This window comes from Apiospora aurea, assembly GCF_038362705.1.
Source record: "Apiospora aurea strain CBS 24483 chromosome Unknown utg000008l_segment0_segment0, whole genome shotgun sequence".
NCBI classification, from domain to species: domain Eukaryota; kingdom Fungi; phylum Ascomycota; class Sordariomycetes; order Amphisphaeriales; family Apiosporaceae; genus Apiospora; species Apiospora aurea.
Genome location: NW_027117395.1, coordinates 881,626 through 905,835, shown reverse-complemented (window position 1 = coordinate 905,835; position 24,210 = coordinate 881,626). Strand labels below are relative to the sequence as shown.

At 54.3% G+C, this 24,210-nt stretch overlaps 15 protein-coding genes across 15 annotated transcripts; 3 read left to right on the top strand and 12 right to left on the bottom strand.

Moving 5' to 3' along the window:
* Positions 1-397: 397 nt before the first annotated feature.
* Positions 398-1,429, bottom strand: PG986_011776 (uncharacterized protein; the record flags this gene model as incomplete). The annotated part of the gene is made up of 1 exon (XM_066847998.1): positions 398-1,429. The coding sequence occupies one exon, from the start codon at positions 1,427-1,429 to the stop codon at positions 398-400; it is 1,032 nt and encodes a 343-aa protein (XP_066694694.1).
* A 569-nt stretch (positions 1,430-1,998) lies between these two features.
* On the bottom strand, positions 1,999-2,815 carry PG986_011775 (peptidase C15- pyroglutamyl peptidase I-like protein; the record flags this gene model as incomplete). The annotated part of the gene is made up of 2 exons (XM_066847997.1): positions 1,999-2,585; positions 2,638-2,815. The coding sequence occupies 2 exons, from the start codon at positions 2,813-2,815 to the stop codon at positions 1,999-2,001; spliced, it is 765 nt and encodes a 254-aa protein (XP_066694693.1).
* Positions 2,816-3,344: 529 nt separating this feature from the next.
* Positions 3,345-3,773, bottom strand: PG986_011774 (uncharacterized protein; the record flags this gene model as incomplete). Its single annotated transcript, XM_066847996.1, has 1 exon — positions 3,345-3,773. One exon carries the CDS (start codon positions 3,771-3,773, stop codon positions 3,345-3,347), a length of 429 nt encoding a protein of 142 aa, XP_066694692.1.
* Positions 3,774-4,477: 704 nt separating this feature from the next.
* PG986_011773 (uncharacterized protein) lies at positions 4,478-4,927 on the bottom strand (the record flags this gene model as incomplete). The annotated part of the gene is made up of 1 exon (XM_066847995.1): positions 4,478-4,927. The coding sequence occupies one exon, from the start codon at positions 4,925-4,927 to the stop codon at positions 4,478-4,480; it is 450 nt and encodes a 149-aa protein (XP_066694691.1).
* A 1,479-nt stretch (positions 4,928-6,406) lies between these two features.
* Positions 6,407-8,153, bottom strand: PG986_011772 (40S ribosomal protein RACK1; the record flags this gene model as incomplete). The annotated part of the gene is made up of 6 exons (XM_066847994.1): positions 7,881-8,153; positions 7,707-7,744; positions 7,500-7,626; positions 7,120-7,371; positions 7,053-7,094; positions 6,407-6,832 (listed from the first exon to the last, which is right to left on the bottom strand). Exons 1-6 carry the CDS (start codon positions 7,920-7,922, stop codon positions 6,407-6,409), a joined length of 927 nt encoding a protein of 308 aa, XP_066694690.1. The 5' UTR covers positions 7,923-8,153.
* A 791-nt stretch (positions 8,154-8,944) lies between these two features.
* Positions 8,945-10,004, bottom strand: PG986_011771 (uncharacterized protein; the record flags this gene model as incomplete). The annotated part of the gene is made up of 2 exons (XM_066847993.1): positions 8,945-9,630; positions 9,689-10,004. The coding sequence occupies 2 exons, from the start codon at positions 10,002-10,004 to the stop codon at positions 8,945-8,947; spliced, it is 1,002 nt and encodes a 333-aa protein (XP_066694689.1).
* A 787-nt stretch (positions 10,005-10,791) lies between these two features.
* PG986_011770 (uncharacterized protein) lies at positions 10,792-12,221 on the top strand (the record flags this gene model as incomplete). The annotated part of the gene is made up of 2 exons (XM_066847992.1): positions 10,792-11,742; positions 11,763-12,221. The coding sequence occupies 2 exons, from the start codon at positions 10,792-10,794 to the stop codon at positions 12,219-12,221; spliced, it is 1,410 nt and encodes a 469-aa protein (XP_066694688.1).
* A 314-nt stretch (positions 12,222-12,535) lies between these two features.
* PG986_011769 (uncharacterized protein) lies at positions 12,536-14,872 on the bottom strand (the record flags this gene model as incomplete). The annotated part of the gene is made up of 1 exon (XM_066847991.1): positions 12,536-14,872. One exon carries the CDS (start codon positions 14,870-14,872, stop codon positions 12,536-12,538), a length of 2,337 nt encoding a protein of 778 aa, XP_066694687.1.
* Positions 14,873-14,958: 86 nt separating this feature from the next.
* Positions 14,959-15,372, bottom strand: PG986_011768 (uncharacterized protein; the record flags this gene model as incomplete). The annotated part of the gene is made up of 1 exon (XM_066847990.1): positions 14,959-15,372. The coding sequence occupies one exon, from the start codon at positions 15,370-15,372 to the stop codon at positions 14,959-14,961; it is 414 nt and encodes a 137-aa protein (XP_066694686.1).
* A 1,595-nt stretch (positions 15,373-16,967) lies between these two features.
* PG986_011767 (uncharacterized protein) lies at positions 16,968-18,088 on the bottom strand (the record flags this gene model as incomplete). The annotated part of the gene is made up of 2 exons (XM_066847989.1): positions 16,968-17,714; positions 18,017-18,088. 2 exons carry the CDS (start codon positions 18,086-18,088, stop codon positions 16,968-16,970), a joined length of 819 nt encoding a protein of 272 aa, XP_066694685.1.
* A 199-nt stretch (positions 18,089-18,287) lies between these two features.
* Positions 18,288-18,839, top strand: PG986_011766 (uncharacterized protein; the record flags this gene model as incomplete). The annotated part of the gene is made up of 2 exons (XM_066847988.1): positions 18,288-18,505; positions 18,758-18,839. The coding sequence occupies 2 exons, from the start codon at positions 18,288-18,290 to the stop codon at positions 18,837-18,839; spliced, it is 300 nt and encodes a 99-aa protein (XP_066694684.1).
* A 988-nt stretch (positions 18,840-19,827) lies between these two features.
* Positions 19,828-20,334, bottom strand: PG986_011765 (uncharacterized protein). The gene is made up of 4 exons (XM_066847987.1): positions 20,299-20,334; positions 20,183-20,225; positions 20,051-20,081; positions 19,828-19,934 (listed from the first exon to the last, which is right to left on the bottom strand). Exons 1-4 carry the CDS (start codon positions 20,323-20,325, stop codon positions 19,847-19,849), a joined length of 189 nt encoding a protein of 62 aa, XP_066694683.1. The 5' UTR covers positions 20,326-20,334; the 3' UTR covers positions 19,828-19,846.
* A 430-nt stretch (positions 20,335-20,764) lies between these two features.
* Positions 20,765-21,900, top strand: PG986_011764 (mitochondrial 54S ribosomal protein uL22m; the record flags this gene model as incomplete). The annotated part of the gene is made up of 3 exons (XM_066847986.1): positions 20,765-20,827; positions 20,881-21,697; positions 21,761-21,900. 3 exons carry the CDS (start codon positions 20,765-20,767, stop codon positions 21,898-21,900), a joined length of 1,020 nt encoding a protein of 339 aa, XP_066694682.1.
* Positions 21,901-22,536: 636 nt separating this feature from the next.
* PG986_011763 (uncharacterized protein) lies at positions 22,537-23,520 on the bottom strand (the record flags this gene model as incomplete). Its single annotated transcript, XM_066847985.1, has 1 exon — positions 22,537-23,520. The coding sequence occupies one exon, from the start codon at positions 23,518-23,520 to the stop codon at positions 22,537-22,539; it is 984 nt and encodes a 327-aa protein (XP_066694681.1).
* Positions 23,521-23,542: 22 nt separating this feature from the next.
* PG986_011762 (uncharacterized protein) lies at positions 23,543-23,908 on the bottom strand (the record flags this gene model as incomplete). The annotated part of the gene is made up of 1 exon (XM_066847984.1): positions 23,543-23,908. One exon carries the CDS (start codon positions 23,906-23,908, stop codon positions 23,543-23,545), a length of 366 nt encoding a protein of 121 aa, XP_066694680.1.
* Positions 23,909-24,210: the final 302 nt, after the last annotated feature.

Sequence of the window (24,210 nt, the reverse complement as noted above, 5' to 3'; positions counted from 1 at the left end):
CAAGATCTAACTAGATAAGCGGCAGGACAGTTCCTTGAACGGCAGGTTGTTACTTTAGTCGGTGAGTCGCTGAATGAAAGCAGAGATCAGAAGTTGTTGGAAAGCATTTCGATATTTGGGCTTGATATGTGATTGATTTAAGTATCGAGGTAGCAATGTCTAATCTATGCTATGAAAACAGCTCGGCTGGTTACCTGTAATCTATAAATCAACACCATAGCTATAAGAAGCTCGTGAAGCAGAATACTAGGTACATAGTTTAGCGACAGTCTGCGGTGTAATGTATAACCCAAGCCAGTTGCAGGTCAGCAAACAATACCAGGTTCCTCCGTAGTTGCACCAGAAGATCCACTGAGATGGCTCACCAGCAACATAACACCCAAGACCCTCAAAGTGTCTATCTTCGGGTCATGGGTCTTTCCGGGGCCATGTACCACTCCCTCGACGAACGTCGAATCCCAACCCGACGGTACTCGTCCGGAAAGTCGCCCCTGTTGAAGTTGGAGTCCAGGTCTACAGCAAGGCAGACGTTCAACGAGCCCCACGCGGCCTGGTTCTCCTTGTATCGTATATGATGGATCATGTCGCAGAGCTCGCGGCAGTAGTCGTTCACCTGAGACCATTCGGTGAACTGCACGCCGAGCAGTGGTCTGATTCCGTAGGTCAAGGACGGGCTGAGCAGGCGGAAATTGGTGAAGCCGTGGGTGTCGCGCGGGAGCTTAGAGGCCAAGGTTCGCAACTCCCTGCGATTGTATCCGACAGGCTCTGCATCTAGTGGCGTCCAGCACTTGGCATAGGAAGCCAGCTGGTGTGAAAGAGCGTTCCTCGGAAGCCGTGGCGTCGGGTCGAAGGGGCTGCTGAAGACAGAGGTGACAACCAGCTTAAGCATTCTCAACCCGGTCAGCTGGACAAAAGCTGTTCCAGCCTTGTTCGACTCCGCGTTTACCTGGTCTAGTTTGTTCAGGGGTAGCCAGAGAGAGGCTTTTCTCCATGGGAAAATATTCAAGTCGTAGAGTTGGGTATGACCGACGACGGACAAAGCGAGGTTCCGAATATTGGAGCTGCAGGGAAGATTTCCCAGGGGTTCCAGAGGGTCAAAGGCGCACATCGCACCAGCAACATATAATAGATCGAGGTCCCAGTTGATGAAGAGGTCCAGGTTGTGAACTAGCCCGGAGACTGGCTTGGTGTCCTTGTTGATCTGACTGGCCACTTCGCTGGCCTCTTTGTTTGCCAGCAACAGTCCGTACTCGCACCGTCTGCTCTGTCCAGCAAGCACGCCAGGCCAGAATAGTGTGTACTGCCTGGCGATACTGCCTTTGCTGGGATACCATAGGAGGACATGAGTATGGGGCTTGATGCTGGCAAATATCCAGATGCGCTTCCGCACGTCGGTAGGAAGGTTGGAGAAGTTTCTGAATGCTGGCATCTTCTCTATCGTTATCGAAAGGTAGTTTATGAGGGAGAGAAATCGAGTATCGGTAAAGGTAAATCTCCAGGATAGATAACAAGCAGGAGACGTTCAATAATGTATCATGCCCCCATTTGATTGCAGACTTGCCTGCCTTACTTGAATGGAGTCTCCTGGAACCTTTTTAAAGCCCGATCTGATCTAGGCACCAAAATCAAATGCCTCAGTTTGCACTTTCTATCTCTGAGATTCTGAATTACGTCGTTGTAACTCAAGGTTACGCCTGGAGCACTGCTGCTTGGACAAAACCGGGGGTAATATAAATCCTGCGTCGTCCCCCAAGTTCAGCTTTGCAGCAATTCACTGTGTCGACATGCGTGAAACATTAAAGACGTTTACAGCATATATGTATAGCGCTGCTTGGGCATGTAAGAACACACACGATCTGAGGTTGATATATCCAATATCTCACAATCTAACTGCATCAGGCCAACAAGCTTAATACTATATTGATCAAGCACCCTTTCTATTATACGGGATCATGAGGTTATTTACATCCATAGAGGGGTTTGAAGACAATGGGCGCTTCAAGTGCCCTTATTTGTAATTGCATCAACCAACGCCTGCATGAGGGACTCGGTAACCTTCACACCAATATCTACTACATCTTCCGTTCCCAGACGCGGGACATGAAAGAAGACCGTATTCCTCCTCTTGCCCTTCTTCCCCATCTCGAGGAGGCTCAGGTAGTACATGAAACCGCAGACGTATGTCCCGACGTCATCGCTCAGGCGGACGTCGACTTCCCTCTGCTCTTCTTTTTCCTTGTTGCCTTTGGTGCCATTCTTCCCGCTCCCTCGAGCCTTGCCTGCCCCTGAGGCAGGAAAAGTAGAGAATGAGGTCGGCAGCCTTAGCCTAGCTTGGGCTACCGAGTCCTTCCACGAGTCAACGACCTCGTCTAGTGGAAGGTCGGTAGATAGAGACGCAGCTGACTTGCCAAACTGAGCCTTGTTCTCCGCTCGTGTGAATACACGTCTCGCAATGTCTGGAATCTCATGGTAGCCCTCCTTCAGCGCGCTGGACTCGACGGCGAAGTAGTCCCTCTCCACTGCCAAGCCCATGTGGACCATGATATCGGGGTCATGGTCCGCGATGAGCTTGGGCACCACTTCAGCTATCTTGTGTTATGCTGCAGGGATAGGTTCAGGGTGCGCGATGATGGTGACGTTCCCTGAGGGAAGGGTCTGTGGGAGGCGGGAGACGATCTCGTAAGACGGGTTCTTGGTAATGTCCAAAAATGGCTGAACATGTGTTAGTTACGCTGATAGGTGAAGCAACGTATAGGAGGGCACCAACTCCGAAACCAGTCACAAGGACTTTGGTGGTGTTCTCCCCGGTAGCCATTGCAGAGGATCTCAGGCGTGTCTCGATTGGTGCGGTAGTAAAGGATCTTGCTTGGTCGTCCGTATCTCGCTGTTTCAACTTTACAAGTAACCGATGATAGAATTCGTACAATTACTTCCCCGGGATATGCAGAAACATGTGTTTTGTGGTGAATGCCGAAGGATCCAACCAAGCCACTACGGTCGCCAAGGATGAGTCAGGCCGATATTTTTTGACTGCGCCGTTCTTTCTCTGAAGCTTCATACAAGCCAATCAACCCGTGACTACCTCCCTACATAGGTAGGTACCCGCAATCAGCTCAAAAAGAGCAAACGCTTCGTATCAAGCTATGATATTGGAATAAACTAGTCTTGGCGCTGGAGTCCACTGGCCCTTGTCATGGTGGCCACGGTAGACTGACAGGCTCCAGAAGATGGCATTACCAGGGCGACTTCTCTGTATCCCTAGTCCACTTCTACCAAGCACCTCATCACCGCAATCGCGTAACAGAACATGCACGGCAGATCCACAAACACCGATCTGAAAGCATCTAGGTACAGCCAGCCCAGCATCTTCTCCGCCGTCGCCGTCGCGCCCCCTCCTTGCGTGTCGCCGGCGTCATGGCAATGACAGCTTGAGCCTTACGGGCCAAACTCGCCGTGAAAGCGAAGTGCAGTAGCGCCAGCAGGGTGCCTCCGTCATACCACCACGTGGCAGACGACGATGCCTGAGGGCTGAGCTGAGTGGGGTATCGGTTCGCGAGTCCCGTGGCGATGAGCGCTGGGTAGAAGGCCGACATGATGTACGACTTGCGCGTCGTGAAGATGTCAAGGTATGGCGGCAAGACGGCGTTGACGTGTTTGGCGAGTCTCGGGTTGAGGAAGATCCAGAGGAAGAGCAGCTGGTCCATGGAGAACCGCAGGACACATGTGCTCAGCACCAGCGGCGTGATACGTAGGAGAGCGATTGAGGTACTCATTCTTGCTTGGGACCAGGGGGAAGGGAGGGACCTGTGACGGCTTCGCTTAAGGAAGGACTCTCAACAGCGCCAATATATGATGCGGGGGATGGTGACAGCAGACTTCGCTAGAGTGCATAGTGAGACCCTCGGAGCTGGTTTTCTCAGTAGATGCTGGCCACTTGACCGAAAATCCGCTGTGCCGGGTTCCCCCCTTTTGACTAGGCAGGGTTACAGTTACATCCAACTCCAACCGCAGGCAAACAGCACGCTGATAGGATATAACGAGAGCAAATGGGACGACGACCCGATCTTTAGGCTTAAGTCGATGGCCAGCCAATGCATAAGGACGCCCAACTTCACTTCATAGTCGCGGTCCTGGAGTTGAGTGCTGCCCGATGATCAATCAGCGGTTCTACCACCTGGCGGCGCATGCTCACTGTCCCTGTCGACCTAGTCATGGCCCCAAACTACTTATTCATCGCTTAATCTCGATGGAGTTTCGTCCAGAGACATTTGTGTCAATTCCTCTAATTAACAACACATCACAAGGAAGAAGGCACATCGTAAGAGGAGCGGCTGGGCCGCATCGGAGGGATTGTCAGGGAGTAATACACGCTGATTTCGACATGCATATCCAGCAGCATCCATCCACACCCGATTCGTTGATGGTGCTTATGAGACAAGACAGGGGATATAATACCTCCGCCAGCCATCATCTCGCTTCACACAATCCTCCCATCCATCCATCCTAAATCCTGGCCCTCCTGATCCCAATCAAGCCCGCGCCCTCGCATTGAACCTCCCCCAAACAAATCATTCCCCCCGGGCACCAGCGGCTTCGTCGGGCCCGCCGGCGGCGCCGTACCCGAACTGGTGGTCACGGGCGGCAAATCATCGTAGCAGAGGGCGGCGATGCGGCACTGGCAGCTGCCGTAGCAGGTCTGGCAGTGAGGCGAGGGGTCCTGCCCGCCGAGCTGGACGTACGAGCACGCGCTGCTCTCGCGCCGGCAGTACAGGCAGTCCTGGCAGTCCGCGGGCACCAGCGGCGCGTCGCAGTTCTGGCTGCAGGTCAGGCCGCAGCTCTGGCAGTCCGGGTCGCAGCTCGGCCAGGCTTGGGCCGTGACGGTGGCGACGACGGTCAGGAGGGCCGCGAGGGCTTGGGTGGCGCGCATCTTTGCCTTCGTGGATGGGTCTTGGAAGCAATAGTGGTGTTTGGTTGTTGGTGCGAGGGGTCGTCGTAGTAAGCAGGTTGCTTTGCGCTTTCGCTTGCTCTGGGTGTTCTCCTTGATTGCTTGGGCAGTCGAGCTTCACGGACTTGGTAGCGACAGTGTGGAAGGTAACAAGATCGAAAAGGCTCGGTGAGATGTAAAGAATAGGAGAAAAAGAGGGACGGGCTCTCTTAAATACTTGGAACTCTCGGAAGACGGGGAGGGCCAAGTTCACATCGGGGCAATATACCCGGTCGTCAACGGTACGGCGGATGAATTCAGCTTGACCCTAGTTGATTGGCAAGACATTGAAGTCGGCATTAGCCCTGCAGCCAGCCAGACACAAATCGATCCGCAGCAACAAGCCATTGGCATTGCAGACTGTGACGGCGGCGGCGGCGGCGGTGTGAAGTGCAGAAAACCTCGTCTCTGTTCAATCAAGTTCCCTTTGGCGCAAGCAGCCCCCACCATCATCACAACATTCCAGGCAAGGTCGAACTCAAAACCTCGTAATCTTTAACGCGGCGACCTGGCGGCGGCGGCAAGTAAGCCAGCATGAAACAAAACGGCGAATATTACCTACGCTCAATTGGTCGTATCCGAGTAAAATCGAATGATATATACAGACATTGCAGGTGACCCAATCCTGTCAGTCAGCAGCCACGTACATGGATCGACCATAGGCTGAACATGACCCCGAGTCGACACCCCGGGACTGAAAGTGCATAACACGAACACAGTCAGATAAGACACTACTTAAAGCGAGCTGTGCCCCGTCGCCAGTTATCATTCCATTCTTAGCTCATCCACGAGGGAACCGAGTACACGCGAGCGTACATTAGCTTGGATGCTTACCACTTCAACCATCGAAGTTGGCTGCTCATGCTAGGGAGGATCATCATCATTATTGACCCTGCGAGGGGAAGTAGAGCATGCCAAGAACCATTCCAATCCACAAAAGGTCCATAGAAGAGCATACTCGGGTTGTGGCGATCCCTTAATAGCATCTCTTAAGAGCAGCTGAGACATGGCGGTCGATGAAGCTACATAACCCGACCAACTAGAGTTGACATCACATATGGAGCGATGTGCTTAATGCCTAAAAGACAATGACATTCGAGACCAACATTCACACGTTCAAACGACACGATAAAATTTGCGAATTTTTTTTTGTTCTTCTTCTTGGGGCGAAGCTGAAGCACTCAATGAGTCTCTCCTGATGCAGTGATCACGTAATTCATGACGGTAGCAAGCAAATAACAACATAGCTTCGTCTGCTTAACAGCGTATCTTTTCCCCGATCGTCTGTCGCATTGGCATATGTGAAAGTTGCCATTTTCCCAGTAAAGAAGACCAAATGACAAGCCCATCCCTGACGCCCAGTCAATGACCATGACAAAACGCATCTCTCCCCATAACCCGTCGAATCAAACCTGGACATTACTATGCCCGGGACATGACACCCCAGGCGCGGATGATGTTGTCAGTGTAACCAGCGAACAGAGTCTGGCCATCAGCGGACCAGGCCAGCGACACACACTCGGGCTCACGGCTCTTCTTGCCGACCGAGGGGAACTCGGGCTTGAGCTCATCAACCTTGCTCTTCTTCTCGAGGTCGAAGATGATGATGCTGCTAGCGGTGGCAGCACAGAGCCAGTATCGGTTGGGGGAGAAGACGAGAGCGTGGATCTCGTCGCCGGCGTTGAGCGAGTACAAGTGCTTGGACTCGTTAAGATCCCAAAGCATGGTGGTACCGTCCTTGCCACCGGAGGCACACAGAGAACCATCGGGGGAGATGGTGACGGTGTTGATGTAGCCGGTGTGGCCGATGTGGTCGGTCTGCAGCTTGCAGGTGGAGAGTTCCCAGACCTTAAAGAAGCACAAGTTAGCGAGGTTGCTACAAGGTACTCGTTCTTGAGGCTTCATAAAATTTGAAAGTGGTGGGTTTGATCAGGGCAATGGTGAAAGATTGTCTCATGGCAAGCCGAAGCAAGCTCTGAAGTAGCAAATACATTTTGCAAAACATCATGTCAAAGAAGAGGGTATGGGTAGCGCGTGTGGTCACAGGCGGAGAGGAGCGCAAACGTACCTTGACAAGCTTGTCCCAGCTGGAGGAGACAATGACCGGGTTCTGGGGGGTTGGGGGAGAAGCGGACGCAAGAAACCCACTCGGTGTGGCCCTTGTCGGTGATGGTGTACTTGCAGTCACCGAGGGTGTTCCACAGCTTGATGGTGCGGTCGCGCGAACCAGAGACGATCTGGCGGTTGTCGGCCGAGAAGGAGACGGAGAGAACGTCGTTGGTGTGGCCAACAAATCGGCGGGTGGTGGTGCCGGTAGCAAGCTCCCAGAGACGGAGGGTCTTGTCCCAAGAGGCGGACAGAGCGTAAGCACCATCGGAAGAGATAACCTGTAAACCGCAAAAATATCCCGTCAGCTCTGAATCCCAGCCAAGAATTCCCCCATGTTTGAAAGCCCTTCCAATGGCACACCTTCGTGTCACTCATTGACGGCGGAGAGCGGAATTTTTGAACGTACACAGTCGGAGACGATGTGGGAGTGACCGTGGAGAGATCGCTTGGGGTAACCGTATTGCGACTCGTCACGGGTGAGGTTCCAGATGATCAGAGTCTTGTCGCGCGAGGCAGACAGGAGCATGTTGGGGCTGTTCAGAGAGGGTGCCAGTTAGCTTCAGCTCATTCTTTCCTCGTCGTGACTGGCACTTTTTCGGGCAGGGTTTCGTACTTCTCCATGGAGGTAGCCAGGCTGGTGACCCAGCCATTCTATACAGGCAGAGCGGTTAGCATGATGTCCCACACAGCGTTGCCCGCGATGCAGTCCAGTCGAGTCCCCAAGGCGCACGAGCCGGAGCAAGCTGCCGCATCGCATCGTGGGATTTTTGTGGCATGGTCAACTTACGTGGCCCTCGAGGGTACCCTTGAGAATCAGCTGCTCAGCCATGGTCACTTCTGCTGCAAGTCTGGTCGAGAATTGGGGACCTGAGATTGGGGAGGGGGTGAGAGAGAAGAAGGGTGGAAGTGAAGTGAGTAAATAGACTTCTTTTTCTTCGCTGGGCTTGAGCCGAACTTGTTCCTTTGCTCGATACCCTCTGCAGGTTGGCTTTGCTATTGCAGCAGCTGCCAAAAAACGGGAAAATTTGTGTGGGATGCACAATGATTCGGTTAGGGTCAAGGAAATCCACTTGGCGGCCGGAATCTTGCAGGGGGTTTTTGCTATCGGTTATCAGCCTCGCGGGGCTGCAGCCAATCAGCGCGGGGCTGGTGCGCACCTTCGATACGGGGGAGCTCTAAATCGCTAGCACGCGTACAGCCGACTGCCTGCCCAGAGCATGTTTCAATCTCCATTCTAATTGGAAGCTACTCGCGCGTCCACTTTATTCACGTAGCTTACACTACCTATCACTGGCGAATACCGACCTAGGGTTGGGATGGGATATCGCATGCGTTCGAGAATTGAATCGACTTACATAAATCCATCTTCAGCTTGACACGACTTTGCATCACGTACCATTTTCCTCGTCTTCTTCTTCTTCGGCACCATTCACATGCATTGGGGTCATCATTGCGCAGTGCGTCCAAGCTTGTCGATTCAGTCTTGTCTTGTCACCCGCTTGCATTCGGCAGCTAGCTGAGCTGCATTGACAGTCAGCCTTTGGTAACAGCTCCTCTGCATCGCCAAATTACATCGCTCTATCTAGCTATGATGCTAGCTCTATACAGTGCTGCTGAGGGGGTATCTCCAAGGGGGAAAATCATAATGTATCCTTTACTCCAATGCCATGCTTGCGCCAAACGATGCGATGCCTGTCCCCAATCATACAACCAAGCGCCAGCCAGATCGTCCAAACCCTTTGCCCCAATGCGAAGTGGTCATTCGTTCGGAGCTCTTCAACTCCTCGATATTCGCCCGAGCCACCAAGCTAGTTCTGCTTCGCCCGAAATTCCTATGCATCACACGCAACATTAGCCCCTGCTTGTCAAGGTGTCAAGCGGACCTCTGCTTCTGCTGCTCACTTTTGCCACCTCTCTGCGCATAAAGGGTGCATTGTAGTCCACCACGATGCTGTGGTCTGCAACCTCTGGCGTTCCCGTCCCTGCAACGCCCGCTGGGAAAAAGGCTTTCATAGTCGCCTCCCAGTTGTCATGGCGGACCTTGCTGAGCTTATGTCGCTTGGCCTTTTCTGCCATCTCCTTGTGAATGCTTTGTTTGGAGGCTCGTTCCATGTGTCGCAATGCCTCCTCACTCTTTCGTGCCTCAGCTGCTGCCTGCAACCGCTTCTTCTCCGGGTCGGGTTCCTTTTCTTCAGCTTCCGTGTATCGGTACGTGTGCTTCGGCGGGAAACTAGGCAGTGTCTGGGGAATCCAGCGCTTCTCCTGTCTTTCTTCGTCGCCATCAAGCTCAGCTCCCAAAAACTCGGTCGACCGGATCTTGAAGTAATCCGTCTCCTTCGAGGTGGGTGTAGGATCGTAGAACTGCACATTCAGTTTATCCTTCTTCTTTTTAAGAACCGGATTCACAAGATGCGGTTGCAGATAGGACACGCCAAGATTGTGCCCGCGTAAAACCTTCTCGAAATCCGTCGGCGTGGGATCAGGCCTACGCGATGCTTCGGCATATAATTTGAGATCTGCGATGAAGCCCGTCAAGTCTAGATGCATGCAGCGTTAGTACCGCTTCGGACCCATCAGTTGCATGGTAGCACCTACAGGTCTCGGCGTTATTCGCGAAACTCTCCAAGGCCTCGGGGGTGGCCGCGTCGAAGCCCACATGCTCCAAGGCAAGTGCAATCGATCTTCGTAGTCCATCGCGTCCCATACTGTCGGCATTGGGTCGCTCATCCAATTCGTGCTGCAGCGCATAGCTAGACATGTCCGAATAGCCTGCGGCAGGCCTTGGCGTCGGAGTCGGGGTGGGAGTGGGCTTGATGATTGTCGTACGCTGCCGCTTGCTCAAGGGTTCATCGAGGCTGCTGTCCGAATCGACGGAGGAACGGCGCTTTTCCGGGCGCGTCGCAGATGCCATGTTTGCTGTGGTTTTGACGAAAAGATGGTTCCGTAGATTCCGATTCGGGCGTGGGCGCGTAGAGGACGCGAGGGTGAACCGAGGGCGCTGGTCGCGAAGTCGGTTGACGATTTTCTGAACAACAAGCAAAGCTTCGACTGCTGGAGAAACGATGGATGCGATGACAAGCGATGGGTACCAATCGGGGTACGCTAAGCCGATAAGGAACAGAGACGACCCACTCTGGGTTGGTTGATCTGATTAACCAAAACTGAGCAACTCAGGTGCCTGGGGTCGACCACACGGGTAGGAAGGAGTAACATCAATCAATGGATGGCTTCGTGATCAACAAGCACAACCAAGTGTTTCTTGTTTTGACTGCTGGGAAGGCGGGGTGCCAGAAGCAGATACAGTATGATGATGTTTGACTATCCCAGACCTTCGCAGTAGGTTGGCAGCTGGGTAAGGGTTAGTGGGATGGATTTCTCTGTCAGTTTGGCGTTTGGAGGAAAAGTCGGTTCTAGCTTCCCCTTGGTGGCTGACTTAGGCACTATGACTTTCAATAGAAGCCCCTTGTCAGCTTCATAACAGACATATCTGTACATTCGTTTCCCATTTCAATAAACAACCTCGCATAGATTTCCTTGTTCTATCTCACCTTAGATTCCTTCTCTTTTGACGCTCTTCACGACGGTGACACCACCTCGTAATACATTCATTCAAGACCAGACTTCGCTATCAGTGGAGGCACATCCGCATCCCTTCGTCCCATCTCTACGTGTTATAGCAAGACAAACTGTCCGCGACTATGGGTTCCCATAATGGCACAGAAGCCGCTGTTTTCGAACCTGTGACGAAGCTAAAAATCACAGAGCCGCTCAGCACCTTCCCCGCAGAGATCCTCCAGCACGCAGCCTCCCTAGTGCAGCTAGACCTCTCCGGCACGGGGCTATTCTCCCTCCCCGCTGACTTCGCCCAGCTCACCTCGCTCAAAGTCCTCTTCCTCTCCGCCTGCAACTTCACCGTGTTCCCAGCGGTGCTCGCGCAATGCCCGGCCCTCGAGATGGTCGCGTTCCGCGGCAACGGCATGCGCAGCGTGCCCGAGGACGCGCTCCCGCCGCAGCTGCGCTGGCTGATCCTGACGGGCAACGAGATCGGGGCCCTCCCGCGCAGCATCGGGAAGTGCGCGCGCCTGCAGAAGTGCATGCTGTCCGGCAACCGGCTCACGGGCCTCCCGGAGGAGATGAGGGACTGCACCAAGCTGGGCTTGCTGCGGCTGAGCGCGAACCGGATCCGGCAGCTGCCCGGCTGGCTGTACGAGATGCCCGAGCTGGCGTTTCTGTCCATTGCCGGAAACCCTTGTACTGGTAGCGAGTTGGCAGGCTCTGAAGCGTCTCATGTCGTGGAGAAGGGCGATAAGGAGGAAGAGGAAGGGCTTCTGAAGATCCCCTGGTCTTCACTGAGCGTGCACTTTCTGCTGGGAGAAGGCGCATCGGGGATCATCTCCAAGGGCACCTTCACGCTCCCGAACGGCACGGCTCAGGACGCAGCGGTCAAGATCTTCAAGGGCTCTGTCACCAGCGACGGCACACCCCTGGACGAGATGCGTGCCTGTATGCGCGCAGCGTGCCACCCCAACCTGATCGATACCCAGGGGAGAATCATCGACCACCCAGACGGCCCCGGCAAGAAGGGTCTCGTTATGGAGCTGATCCCGCCCACCTACCGGACCCTGGGCCTGCCCCCTCTCTGGACAGTTGTACGCGCGATTGTTTCGAGCCGGGGACAACCGTCACCATGGCCCAGGGCGTCGACATCCTACACGGCATCGCCTCGGCCGCCCGCCACCTGCACGCCAAGGGCGTCGCGCACGGCGACATGTACGCCCACAACATCCTGTACGACGAGGCCGGGCATGCGATCCTCGGCGACCTCGGCGCCGCCTCCATCTACACGGCGGCGGCGGCCGAACGCCGGGCCCACGAGCGCCTCGAGGTCCTCGCCCTCGCGCACCTGATCGAGGACATCTGGACCCTGGTGAAGCCGAACGTCTCTTTCGTCGCGGCCGAGCTGAGCGCGGCGGTGCTTCTGGAACGATTACATAAGCGGTGCGCGGTGAAGGAAGTTTCAAGGCGGCCTGGCCTCGATGAGATCGTGGCCGAGTTGGGCAAGATTCGCGAACTGGTGGAAGGCCGAGATGGTGGGGCGATGGACGTATTTGGGGAACTGCCAAATTGATATAGCCTAAACTGCTAGATACTTAATATTTTATACCGGTTGATAGAACGGTTATAAGTGGTACTGATTAAACATTTCATAGATAGACAGAGGTCTCGGGCAGGTTTCGGGGTTAGATCGGCGGACATGGAGCAGAACGTTCGGACAGGTAGAAGGGCTACTCGGGATAGACAGCAGACAAGTACAAGAATAGAATGTTCTGCTACCTACAGCATTATGAATACCCAATTGACTTTTCTACCCAACCGGGAGAGGCCGTTTAGATTCCCAAACATGATCCAAATCGCGAGGCGAGGCGCGCTCCTTGTCCCCGTCTACGTTTCCTTTTTCTGAACCCGCGAGACCGGCGCCCCGAGAGCCTTCTGAACCGACTCCCGCTCCTTGATCCGTTGATAATACGCCTCCAGCTTTGTGAACTCCGCAAGCGGATCGGCACCACCGTCTCTCGCGCCTGCCTGTTTGACCTCATGGAGGACCGGCCAGAACGCAAAGTCGGCGAGGCTCATGGACGGCGCAGCAATGAACTCCGACTCGGCCGCGTACGTCTCCCAAACTCCCAAGTGCTTCTCTAAAACTGCAGCATCACTGCCACTCCCGACACGGCGTATCTTCGGAAGCAAGTCCAGAGCTTTCTGAAACCTCGTAAACACAGCAGGCCCGGGGTTGCCGCATCCTTGACGCTGGGCCAGGTATAGCATGATAGCCAAATCACCCTGAACCGTCGACTTGGCCTCGTCATTGTCGACCAGTCTGATTTCTTGGCCTTCCCCTTCTTCATCCTCATCGTCCTCCTTTCCATTACTACCAGTCTCCTTCGCGGCCACGACCGGCGCCAGGCTCCCCTTCGCGTACCCAACACCATACTCCGCCAGCATAACCTGCACCCGCCAATTCGCCACCGCATCGCCCGCCGTAAACAGCCGAGGCGACGTCGAAATATGCAGCACGTCGAACCCAACACCATAGTGCGCGTCCCAGTCGAACTCGGACGACTGGTTCTCGCGCCCAAACGCCTGGATCATCCGGACGGCCTCGGGCCCCGCCCCGTTGGCGACGACTTTGTGGGCTTCCTCGCGGCCCTTGCCCGTCGCGCCCTGGCCCCAGATGCGCGCGCCCTCGCCCGAGCGGTCCAGGAAGGTCCCTATCTTCCGGAACGTCAGCGAGATGCGCGCGCCGCCGAACGCGAGCTCGGCGGCCGTCTTTTCCCGGTCCAGGCGCTTGTCTTGCCGGATGGCGTGCAGCCAGCGCATGTTGGTCTGCAGGCCCATCTGGCACATCGAATTGTGCGGTAGCTGCACGCTCTGCTTTGTGCGCTTCGTGCCGCCGCCGCCGCCACCGCCGTTTGCTGTCGGTGGTTCGGCAGAAGGCGCCTTCGATTCATCCGTTGTTGTTGTTGCTGTTGTTGTTGTCATATCCTTGGCCTCCTTGGGCGGTCGCTTGGTCCGGAAGACCATCTGTCGCTCGGCGCCCAGGCTGACGTTGACGATGTAGCTGTCCTTGGCAATGTCTAACGTCTTGTCGCTGTGCTCGGATATGTAGTCATTTCCGCCGCGGTAAAGCTGTATCAGAGCATGGTTGAGCGGGTGTCCGACCTTTTTCTCGACGACATCCTTGATCTGCTTCACCGTCGACGTCCATGGAAGCAGGGGCGGCGACTCGTCGGCTGGGTGGCGGTAGATCGGGATATCGCCCTCTTTGCCCACTTCGCCTTGAACGGCAACTAACCTGGGTACCTCGCCTCCTTGGTGCGACATTCGTAGCCATTGGACTTCGTCTCTCAGCTTATCGAAGATGCCCGCGACTAAGTCGTCAGGGAGGACGTTGTAGTGGATTCGAGTGTCTCCTTCGCCATAAGGATCGCTCACACTGGGTTCAGTGTTATGTTGCGATCTTTTTTCAGCAGCAGTTTCTTCGACAGTCGGGTTTCCCCGGTTTGGCAAGTCCTTCATAGCGTGCGATGAGCTTTGAGTGCCTGTGTCTGTAGGTGAGGTTTTGGACTCTTCCTCCACCCCTTCCGTCTTGGCCTCCGTTCGTGATGGGGTCCCTTTCGAACTCTCCTGATCCTTGCTTCGGCCTTTACCTGTCTTGTACCCGTTCATATTCTTGGCGCTTCCCATAGTCAAGGAGGACATGGCATCCTCAAGGGTCATCTCGCTTGACCGACTGCGGCCGACTTGGGGCCGTGTTTTACCCCGCATCTCGGGCTCCTCTGCACCGATCGTCTTCAGCTTTTTCTCAGCTTTCGCGCCCGGAGACAATCGAGATGCGGCGGCGGAAGGTCCTCTTGGAGGGCTTGAATGGGCTTCGCTCTTCTCAGCCGGAAGCACGTCGTCTATGGACGCGTTTGCGAAGGACGAGAGCTCGGAAGCCGGAGCTGGTGCAGGCGTTCGGGGAATCCTTGGGGTCTCTTTCGACTCCTTTTTCTCTTTCGGCTTCAACTTCTCGACTACTTCCTTGGCGGAGATGACTTCGCAACCGGTAGTCTTCACGATTTGCTTTAGTACGTTGGCATGCCGCATGCTGCTTCGACGCCCGCAGCAGTCTTCCACGATCGTGATATCCAGGCCGTGACTCGCAGCGTCCATGGCGGAGGCCTGGATGCCGATGTTGGTCATGGTCCCGCACACGAAAATCTCGGTGACGAACTTCATCCTCAGCCGCTGAAGCAGTTCCTCGGATCTGAAGGCGGAATAGTGCGACTTGACAAAAGACAGGTCCTTCTTTTCCGATATTTCCTTCAACGCATCAGGGATTTCAGCGCCGGGGGTGCCTCTGCGGACGCAGGCCGGGCGGTTCTTCCCCCTGCAGTGAGGAAAGCCTCGGGGCACTCGGAGGAAGGCTGATCGTGCGGGTTCGCTTGTGGGCGACGTCCCCTAGCCACCGCCCGCCGCCCTCCTATCATGGGGGCATCCGACGTCAAGATGGACTCATCTTCCGGGTCCCTGCTCTCTTCGTACACACTCCGGACCCAGATGATATCGCCGTAGGGCCTGAAGGCTTTGACCAGGTCCGATATGTGCTCCGTCAGGTTATTGGGCAGCGTCACGGGTAACGCCCCGTCGGGTGACAAGAAGTCATTCTGGGCATCGACAATCACCAAAGCCTTCCTCGTGGTTAGCTTTGGGAAGAGAGCCGGGTCGAGGTTCAACATGGCTCTGCTCTTGGGCGGACGAACGAATAAACAGATTCCGTACACAGTTTAGCTTCGTTGTTAGACAGGGGCCTATGCAGGCTTCACAGAGTCCCAGTGGCGGCAAAGGGTCTCAGCGATACAAGGGACGAGAATAGCTTCAAGGCATAGTACATGTGTACCCTTTGTCTGTCTCTTGCTCTCTCTATGTTTGATAGGTCATCAGCAACAGCCAAGTACGCATTTTGGTAGACATCTAAATACTCTAGCCTCCAGGCAATAAACTGGTCCGTACCCCAGCGCTACAGGATAGGAGCATGTGGGATATTTTTGAAGCCTTGTAATTATTAATAAGGTTAAAGGCTTAGAAGGGTCGCATTTCCACTGGTTGACTGAGTAGCGTAGTGAAGCGGGGCGAATTAGCACTAATCAAGCCCTGGAGCAAACGGATTCGACGATGGACTGGAGGGTAGCCGTGAAGTGAAAAATAAATAAATAGGAAGGCTGGTTCGCCGGCAGTTCAAACCGTCAATTCAATCAATTGACCACTGCTGATCATTGGAAGTCGGTGATCGAAATAGCGATACCAGCTCCAGGGGACGGGCCGGAAAACAAAGAAAAGAAGACGAAAGAGGAGGAAAATGAGACATTCAATACTTAGGTTGCCGTCCCCAGAATACCGTCGCTTCCTACCCATACGCATCGTCGCCCAAAATGAAAATGGTGCCAGGCGGCTAGGCTGGGATCTGATTCCTTCGTCGGGTCCGATGATACATACAGTGCGTGTTGAATACTACCGGTCCACAAGCTGCATGCCTGTACTTGGTAGTTGTTGTGCCACTGCCTAATGGTTTCCTGCAGCATCGTAGATCTGAAACTGTCACCTCGCCTTGCCTTGTGTGTGCTACTGCTTAAATACATACTTTGTCAGGTTGATCCGTGTTTTGCTGTCGAGAACGCCTTCATTAGGCAGAAATACCAAGTTACCAGGTGAGTAAACTATGGACTGGAAATTGGGAGACCCTGGGGTCCAGTCCCTTTTGCTTTTCCCTTCCGAGAATCGCTTGTTGCCGTGGGGGGCTTCGTGGCTCGGAGGATCCACCGACCGCAACGGAAAAGCTGCGTGGCATCAGGAATACCAGATTTCCTCGCTTCTAGGGCAGTATTATACTTGTACTACTGCTGGCCACGAGAGATATGGTTGGTTAGGTATGCAACATAGGGTTGTGTCACCATGCCATCGAGGTAATCCGCCGCGCGTAGCCTTGGAAATCGCTGATTCCTCCGAAGAGGGGGCAGGGATTACGGGAACAATGAGAATGGAACAACGTGCAACGAAGCTGTCAGGCTGTAAGTTTTCAGCGTTGTTGGTTGTGATGTGATTCTTAGACCGCCAAATAAATACTCTTCTTGCGCGGCTTTTTTTTTTTTTATCTATTTTGGCCATTAAGGGTAGGAGCCAGGTCAAGGTCTCCTCCTATCTGACCACCATCATGATCACTAGAATCCAAAGTACACGTGATATCGGCTAACCTATGCCAAAGCATCGATTGACTTGGAACTGCGATCTCATCAACACTACTACTGACAGCCATATCTATCCCTCTCTCTTGCGTTCAGGCGTGGCCCCATGCATACGCCCCTTCCCTAGCCCGAGCCTCCCATCCCCTATCCCTCACCAACTCCGCCCGCCTCTCCCTCTCGCCCAGCGCCTCCTCCACGCTCATCCCCACGCCGAACCCGGGCACCTCCTGCCGCTGCACGTGCAGCCAGCCCTTCCAGCTCGCCACGACATCGGCCACCAGCCGCTTCTGCCTCTGCTTCTCCCCACCGCCGCCGCCTCCGCCCGTGCCCGTGGTGCCGACGACCACCACAGAGCCCCACCAGGCCCGGTTCTGGCTCGCGTGCGGCGCGTAGAGCATGTACTCGCGCGCCGCGGCCAGCGAGGCCTGGACCTGGGCCTGTTCCGCGCTGCGGGCCGGGCGGTAGACGTAGAGGTGCTTCAGGTCGCTTTTGGTTGCTGGGTAGGGTTTTGGTGCTGCGGTGTTGGGAGGGCCGGGGGCAGGGGCAGTGGGAGCTGTTGATGAGTCGGAGACGAGACGGGTCACGTCGAAGCGGTGGTCTGCGTCGACGATGGTGACGGCGTAGTTGTGCGGTGCTGCTATCAAGGTGGAGACTAGGTGGTATAGGAAAGGGAGGTAGCGCCCTGAGAGTGATAACAAAGGGGGCGGGAAGGTTTGGGAGACTTGGTGATGTCGTGCTATCAATGTCGCTAGAGATGGGATGGGAATAGGAGGGTTGAGACTCTGAGGATGGTTGGGGGTAGTGCCAGGCAGCGTAGAGCTGCGGAAGTGGTTTATTAGCTAGAGAAGGTCAGCTGACACAATACGTCGTTGGCTATATCTATCATTTCTAAAAAAAAAAAAAAAAAAAAAAAAAAAAAAAAAAAAAAAAAAGACCCATAGCAGAACACAACTCGTGGAGATGTGCTGTTGTGTGAAGTGAAGGATGCTGTAAGAGGCGGACTGATGCTACAAAGTGGCGATAAGATAAGAAGAGGTGAAGCGAATCGATGCTTGAAGCCATCCCTCAGCAACATCTTCATCTCAAACTCCGAGAAAGGACTGGATAATTCAAGCAATGATGTGATACACTGGAAACATACCTGCTCTAAACTTTCTTCTTCCACCTCATCCAATATCCTCGCACCCTCCCGCCTCGCTGCCGCTGGGTCCATCGTCCAAGCTTCTTTGTTGCCCGGCAAAACGGCAGGCGACCTGTCTCGAAACAGTCTTCGCCCCTATTCCTGGAGTCTTTACTGCCGTCGTCACTGTCACCTAGTGCTTCTCAAAACAAGGGAAGTTATTTGGCAGCTTGGGAGCACACTGCTCGTTGTTTCCCGCAATCCCTAGGGCGTGGCGCAAAAGAAGATCAAGATGACACCACCGTGCCGCACCTTCACGTCAGCGACGCTCGAGTCGGAGATCCAGACAGACGGTACTGGCAGGAAGCGTAAACTCGACCGCGGTCAAAAGGATATCGAATTGTCGCAATGTGTGCTCATGGGTATGCTGCAATACGAATGCAAGATTGACGAGCCTGAGAAACGCAACAGTCCGGTGCTGTGTTGGCCCGTGCAGAGGTGGTTCAGGAGGTAAGTTGATCAGTCATTTTCGAACTGCCGCCCTTTTTCATGTGATGCTTGGGTTCCTGTTGTTATGTTGCCATGTCACTTTTTATTTGGTGATCGATTGAAGGATCAACGACGGGGGTTGGCATTCCATCCGAGGTAGAACAGACTTGTTGGGTCCCCACACACTTTCTCCAAGAACGGCGACAAGGGAAGATAGAACCTAGGGGTCAGAGAAGATTTCACGATGAATTAACTAACGCAACAATTCAATAGGTGTCAAGACAAAAAAGGTAGCTTCATGGTCGAGACTACGGATTGGGAGAAACGCAGTCAGAGCGACGAGGCAACGGCATGATATATCCATCAACTTCGGGTGCCAGAGCAGCAACCTCGCTATCATGCCCAGGCAAACCCAGGGTGTCAAGCATGACGAAAGCCTAACTGATTCTTAGAAGAAGGCTCGGGTTCGCGATGTTGAGTTGCTGGTGCCTACGTCTAGTTACGCCGCGAAGGCCTCAACAAGTCTCCCGTAAAACACACTACCAATATTCGAAGCTGCTTTCTCATCTCGTGGCAGCAGCCCCCTAATAAGCATGAATAGATATAGATGATATGAAAGGGATATTCATATGTGTAATTCGTGTTCTTAGTTCGCTATGGAACAACTTGTGAGAGACAGGCACAAATTTGTAGAATCGTATATATGGAGTTTGGAAGCGTAGCCAGGCATAATCTACCAGAACCGAACCTCAAACTGCTCAGTCGGATCATACTCAACTCGATCTTTGGATATACAGGACGAGGCTACAGGATCAGCAAACACAATACCAAGACGGTCAAAGCAAGTCCGGCTCAACAGCCTCTTGGGTCATAAATCGTCTACCCCTTTAATCAAATACCAGATATATCCAATGCAGGTACATCCGAGGGACAGCATTTCACTCGGACAGCCAGGACGAGTGTGAGCCCAAGAAGTGTTAAGGGAAGCCTTCTCGAATCGTTATCATCAGGCTTCCGGGTACCGGATCCAAGGGACGTAACATTCGAGGTTGGCGAAACGTGAATGTCCATCGTTCCTCAAGGCAGTTTTCCCCCAGCTTCCAACACCCGCCCTCTCATCCATATACCCCATGTCACAATAGCACGGAGAGATCTTCGAATAATGCTCAATCAAGTCTGAATTGCCGGAAGTTCGTATGGTACAGGTTGGTTGAGCGATCAAAAAAGCAAAGCATTGAAGCCCACCGCAGTCTATGCACTTGTCTCCAACCAAACACAAAGGGGATTGATCACCTGATGATGATATATCTTGGTCGCCCATCTTGTAAGATTTCTCCCACGCTCCGTCGCTTATTGGAAAACTTAGTTGCCCTGCTTGGCGGCGCGGTCCTTCTCGAGTTGGCTGTAGAAAGCATCGCGGGCGTTGGTGCGGGGCATGTGGAAGCCGTGCCTAAGTCAGCGGTTAGAGGAATATTCGAAGGGGACTCGTAGGCTTCGCATATGGCTCGGTATTCGAGGAGCGTAGAGAGCGGAAGTATGGCTCAATCGGGAGAGGAGCAATCGTACCAGAAGACGGAACCCATGGCGGTGCCGAGACCTGTGGTCGTTGTCAGTAATTGTTGCGCCAAAGGGCAAATGTTGAGTCGAGATTCGCGGAGAAGAAAACGGGGGCTGCGGTAGGTGCTGGAGGTGACATACCGAGGGCAATGCTCAGGTCAAAGACGAGACCTCGTCGGAGCATCTGTGAATCAAAGTCAGCCGTCTCCTGGACTTCGGGAGGGTCGCATAGGACCAATTGGGGCCGAACGACGTACACCGGTGATGGGCTTGATAGGGGCCATTTCGACTAAAATTGTAGAGGGGAGATTTGGTGGTGTTGCCGAGGTCGTTGTCTGTATGTGACGTACAATTTGCAAAGGGAAGTTATTCGCGCTGGAAATCGAACGACCATTCATCAATTGACTGGAGCTCGAGAACCGAGCTACTGGATCGATCCCTAAGCTGCCGAGCGTCAGGTCACGTGGTCGTGGTGGGCAGAAGGATTCCTAGGATTCCAAGAATCAATTTGCGGCCAAAGTCCACCCGGCCAATTATCGGCGTGGTAAGCTCCGACAGCCCGACACTCCGCTGCAGGTGGCATTGGTGGCATTGGATCCCTGCCGGGCCTAGGCAAAGTAGATTTTGGAAGCGAAGGGTATCAATTCTCGCCATCAGCCCTCGATTCAGCGACTCGTTGGAAGGAGTGGACTTCACAACGGGAGACTCTACCTTCCTGCAGTCATGAGCCTTCCATTACCGGCCAGGCGGCTGGTCCAGACCGGTACATATGATCCTCAATCTCTAGTTACGTCGGTGCTCAAGCAATTGTGTACTAACCACACATTCCACGACGACAGCCCGGTCTGCAGCAACGTCGAGCCCTTCGCTGCATCTTCGCTACCTCCAACCATACACCCAAAAGCGCCATGCCTCGTGGAATCCCTTCAGCTGGGGCAAGAGCTCGAAGCCCAAGCAGGACCCGCTCTCCGCCGAGATCCAGCGCCGCGAGAACGAACAGAAGCTCTTCAAGCGCATGTCGGAGCGCACCGGCGGCGACTCCATCTTCGAGGAGGAGATCCAGGAATCCGAGCGCCGCACCGCGACCGAGGGGGGGCGCCACCAAGGCCGGCATGGCCGGCTACGAGCTGTCGGACGTCAAGGAGCACAAGATGCGCGCCCTCGACCCGGACCCACGCTGGCGGGTCCGCTGGCAGCGCCGCCAGGTCATGCAGATGGTGCGCAACGGCAAGAAGCTGACCAAGGAGCAGAAGATCAAGCTGGCCGAGAAGGACCTGGCCTACCAGAGCGAGAACATGGAGACCTCGTCCAAGAAGCTCGTGCACCTGGCCCGGCAGATCGCCGGCAAGCCCATCGACGAGGCCATCACCCAGATGCGCTACACCAAGAAGAAGACGGGCAAGATGCTGGTCTACTACCTCGAGGAGGCCCGCGACCAGGCCATTGTGAGCCGCGGCATGGGCTTGGGCAAGGCCAATGGCCAGACCTTCGCCGAGCCCAAGCAGATCCAGACTAAGGATGGCAAGTGGATGGAGGTCAGCGACCCGACGCAGCTGTACGTCGACCAAGCGTGGGTTGGCAAGGGCCCTTGGCGCGGATACCGCATTCAGTACCATGCCCGTGGACGTTCCAGTGCCATGTGGCATCCCTCAACACGTAAGTTACAACACTCTTGATTGCATTCTATTAGGTATGAACCGTCACTAACTCGCTATATAGACATCAACTTCGTCTTGAAGGAGGAGAAGACACGGATACGCCAGCATCAGGAACGGGTTGATAAGCAAGCCAAGGCTAAGCCCTGGGTGCACCTGCCCAACCGGCCAGTGACGTCGCAAAGGCAGCACTACTCCTGGTAAACTGTCACGTATGAGCAGAGTGTGTCGACAGATGGCCCATGTATTGTACATAGATGTAAAAACGAAAGCAATACGGTGTAATACTATGATCACGACCAAACCCAAGCACGACTTTATCCTTCATGCTTAGGCTTCAAAAGAAGTGTTCACCATCAACCCCTTTTCACCTGACAGGGACATATGCACGCGCATCAGCCTCTCTTCCCCGGAGACACAATTTCATTGCTGAGAGAGCTGGTTTCACAGGCCAAGGGGCTTGCAAACCACATCAATTAAATCATGAAAACTGGCAATAGATGTCTTGATTGGATGCTAGGTATCGGTATAGTAGGTCCAAAATATTTACATGACGGATTTTCAGTGATGGCAAGTGGCAGGGGGGTAGCGGCGAAGAGATCACTGGTGATAGGATAATTGGCAGTAGTTTGGCAGAGCTGGGTGGGATATGCAATAGCTAGTAGCAAGAGGTAGAGGCAAATGTCATCACACAGACGGTGAGTTTATGCCCAAGGATCAATTTCTCTATACGGTGAGAAGCCTATGCTATTTATGCTATGCCTACACGTCAGTCAAGTCATCCGTTTAATCGTGCTCCGGAATCTTAGCCAGAGTAACGATACATACAGTCATGCTGTGCTATCGGAAAGAGGACGGGTCGTAGCGATTATGCCGATTCTCATCGTTCGCGCAGCTCATGCTCACACTGCGTGCGTGGCGCCGCCGCTGTCGCGCGGGTAGTTCTGGCGAGGCGGCGATGGGCGGGAAGACGTTGGTATTGGTTGTCGGCTGCAAGGTGGACGGCCCAGCAGTAGCAGTGGCAATGGAAGGCTCCGGTGCCACCTTGTGTACAGCAGCCCCTGGCGTAGTGGATATCTTGTGAATAATCTCGGTCTCTAGTTTTCGGGTGAGCCGCATGAGCCGCAGAGCAATGGCGTCCAGGAGCTTCCGATCCAGCAGCTCGGTGTGCATCTCAAAGACGATCTCGGGACAGGTGCTGGCAAACGTCTCGACAATCATGCGTACGATGTTCCGCGAGGTGGTCCAGCGGCCGTAGTCGGCAGACCATTCGACAAAGGCCGATTGCAGCTGGCTGATGGTTTGCCCGGCCTCGCCGGGACCCCAGGCGAGCTCCACGTTCTGGAGCAGGTCCTTGGCGGCGTTGTATACACTGTTCATGACCCAGCCATGGTCCAGACAGAGTTTGCTGGTGAGGCGGTAGACGCGGGCGAGGGAGATGATATGCGAGAGCGTGGTACGGCCGTCGGATGCGGTAAGGCCCAATGGACGAACGTGTGTGTGGGTGTGCGTGTATAGGATGCTGACATAGTTGCCGACAGTCTTGACGTCCGGGCCGGGCGGCAGAGTGTGTTCTGTGAGGCCAGGATTGGCGACAAACATGTCTTGGAAGTATTTCGACGTGGTCAGCAGATCTGCATGGACGAAGAACGTGTGCTCGATCTCGGCTTCCCTGACGTTCAAAGCAATGACAGGCTCAGGAGTACTGTTGCTCTCGACTTGGTCAGTCTGATCTGGAGGAGGATCCACACAGCAAATAGGACTCACGAGAGCGTGTTCATGGGCATGACAATATCCGTTGGATGGTTGGTCAGAGGAAACCATACCAGAGTGCGGTCCGGCGGCTTCAAGGTGTCTTCGCTGTCACCGGACTCGGCGGGATCGTCGAGATTCCCAGGAACGGGGGCTCATCGTCCTTGATGTCCTCGAGCGGGGTTACAGTGACAGTGGTTTCGCGGTTGCCAACAGTGTCGCCAGTAGTCTCGCCAGTGGTATCACCAGCCGTCTCGCCAGCGGACGTCTCGCCAGCGGACGTCTCGCCAGCGGTCTCGCCAGTAGTCTCGCCAGTAGTCTCGCCAGCAGTCTCGCCAGCAGAGGTCTCGCCCTCTGGCTCGGGATATTCCACATGCTCTGTAGTAGCCATGATGGTGTATTGAATGTGGTAAGTGATCTTCCCAAGTGATGGGGAGCTTGATCTTAGAAAAGTGACCATCTTTGCGGTTTTGAAGCGTTTGGACAATGTAAAGCAACTGCAGCCCCGATACAGCTTCCTTCCTACAGATTGTGCAACAGAAGAAGCAGGCTCGATGCTTCGTAGACAAGCTGCAAACCATCCATCATTGACATTGACGGAAGCCGTTCGCCCATCCCAACCTTATCTGTTAGCGACACATAGCTGCTGCCCTTTGAGCACATTTGGCTTTCATCGTTCTGGAAATGCAGTTCAAGCACAGCTACCTTTGCATGGCAAGCACAAAAGTTGATAGCTTCACCCCTCGATGGGTTCGTGTCTCT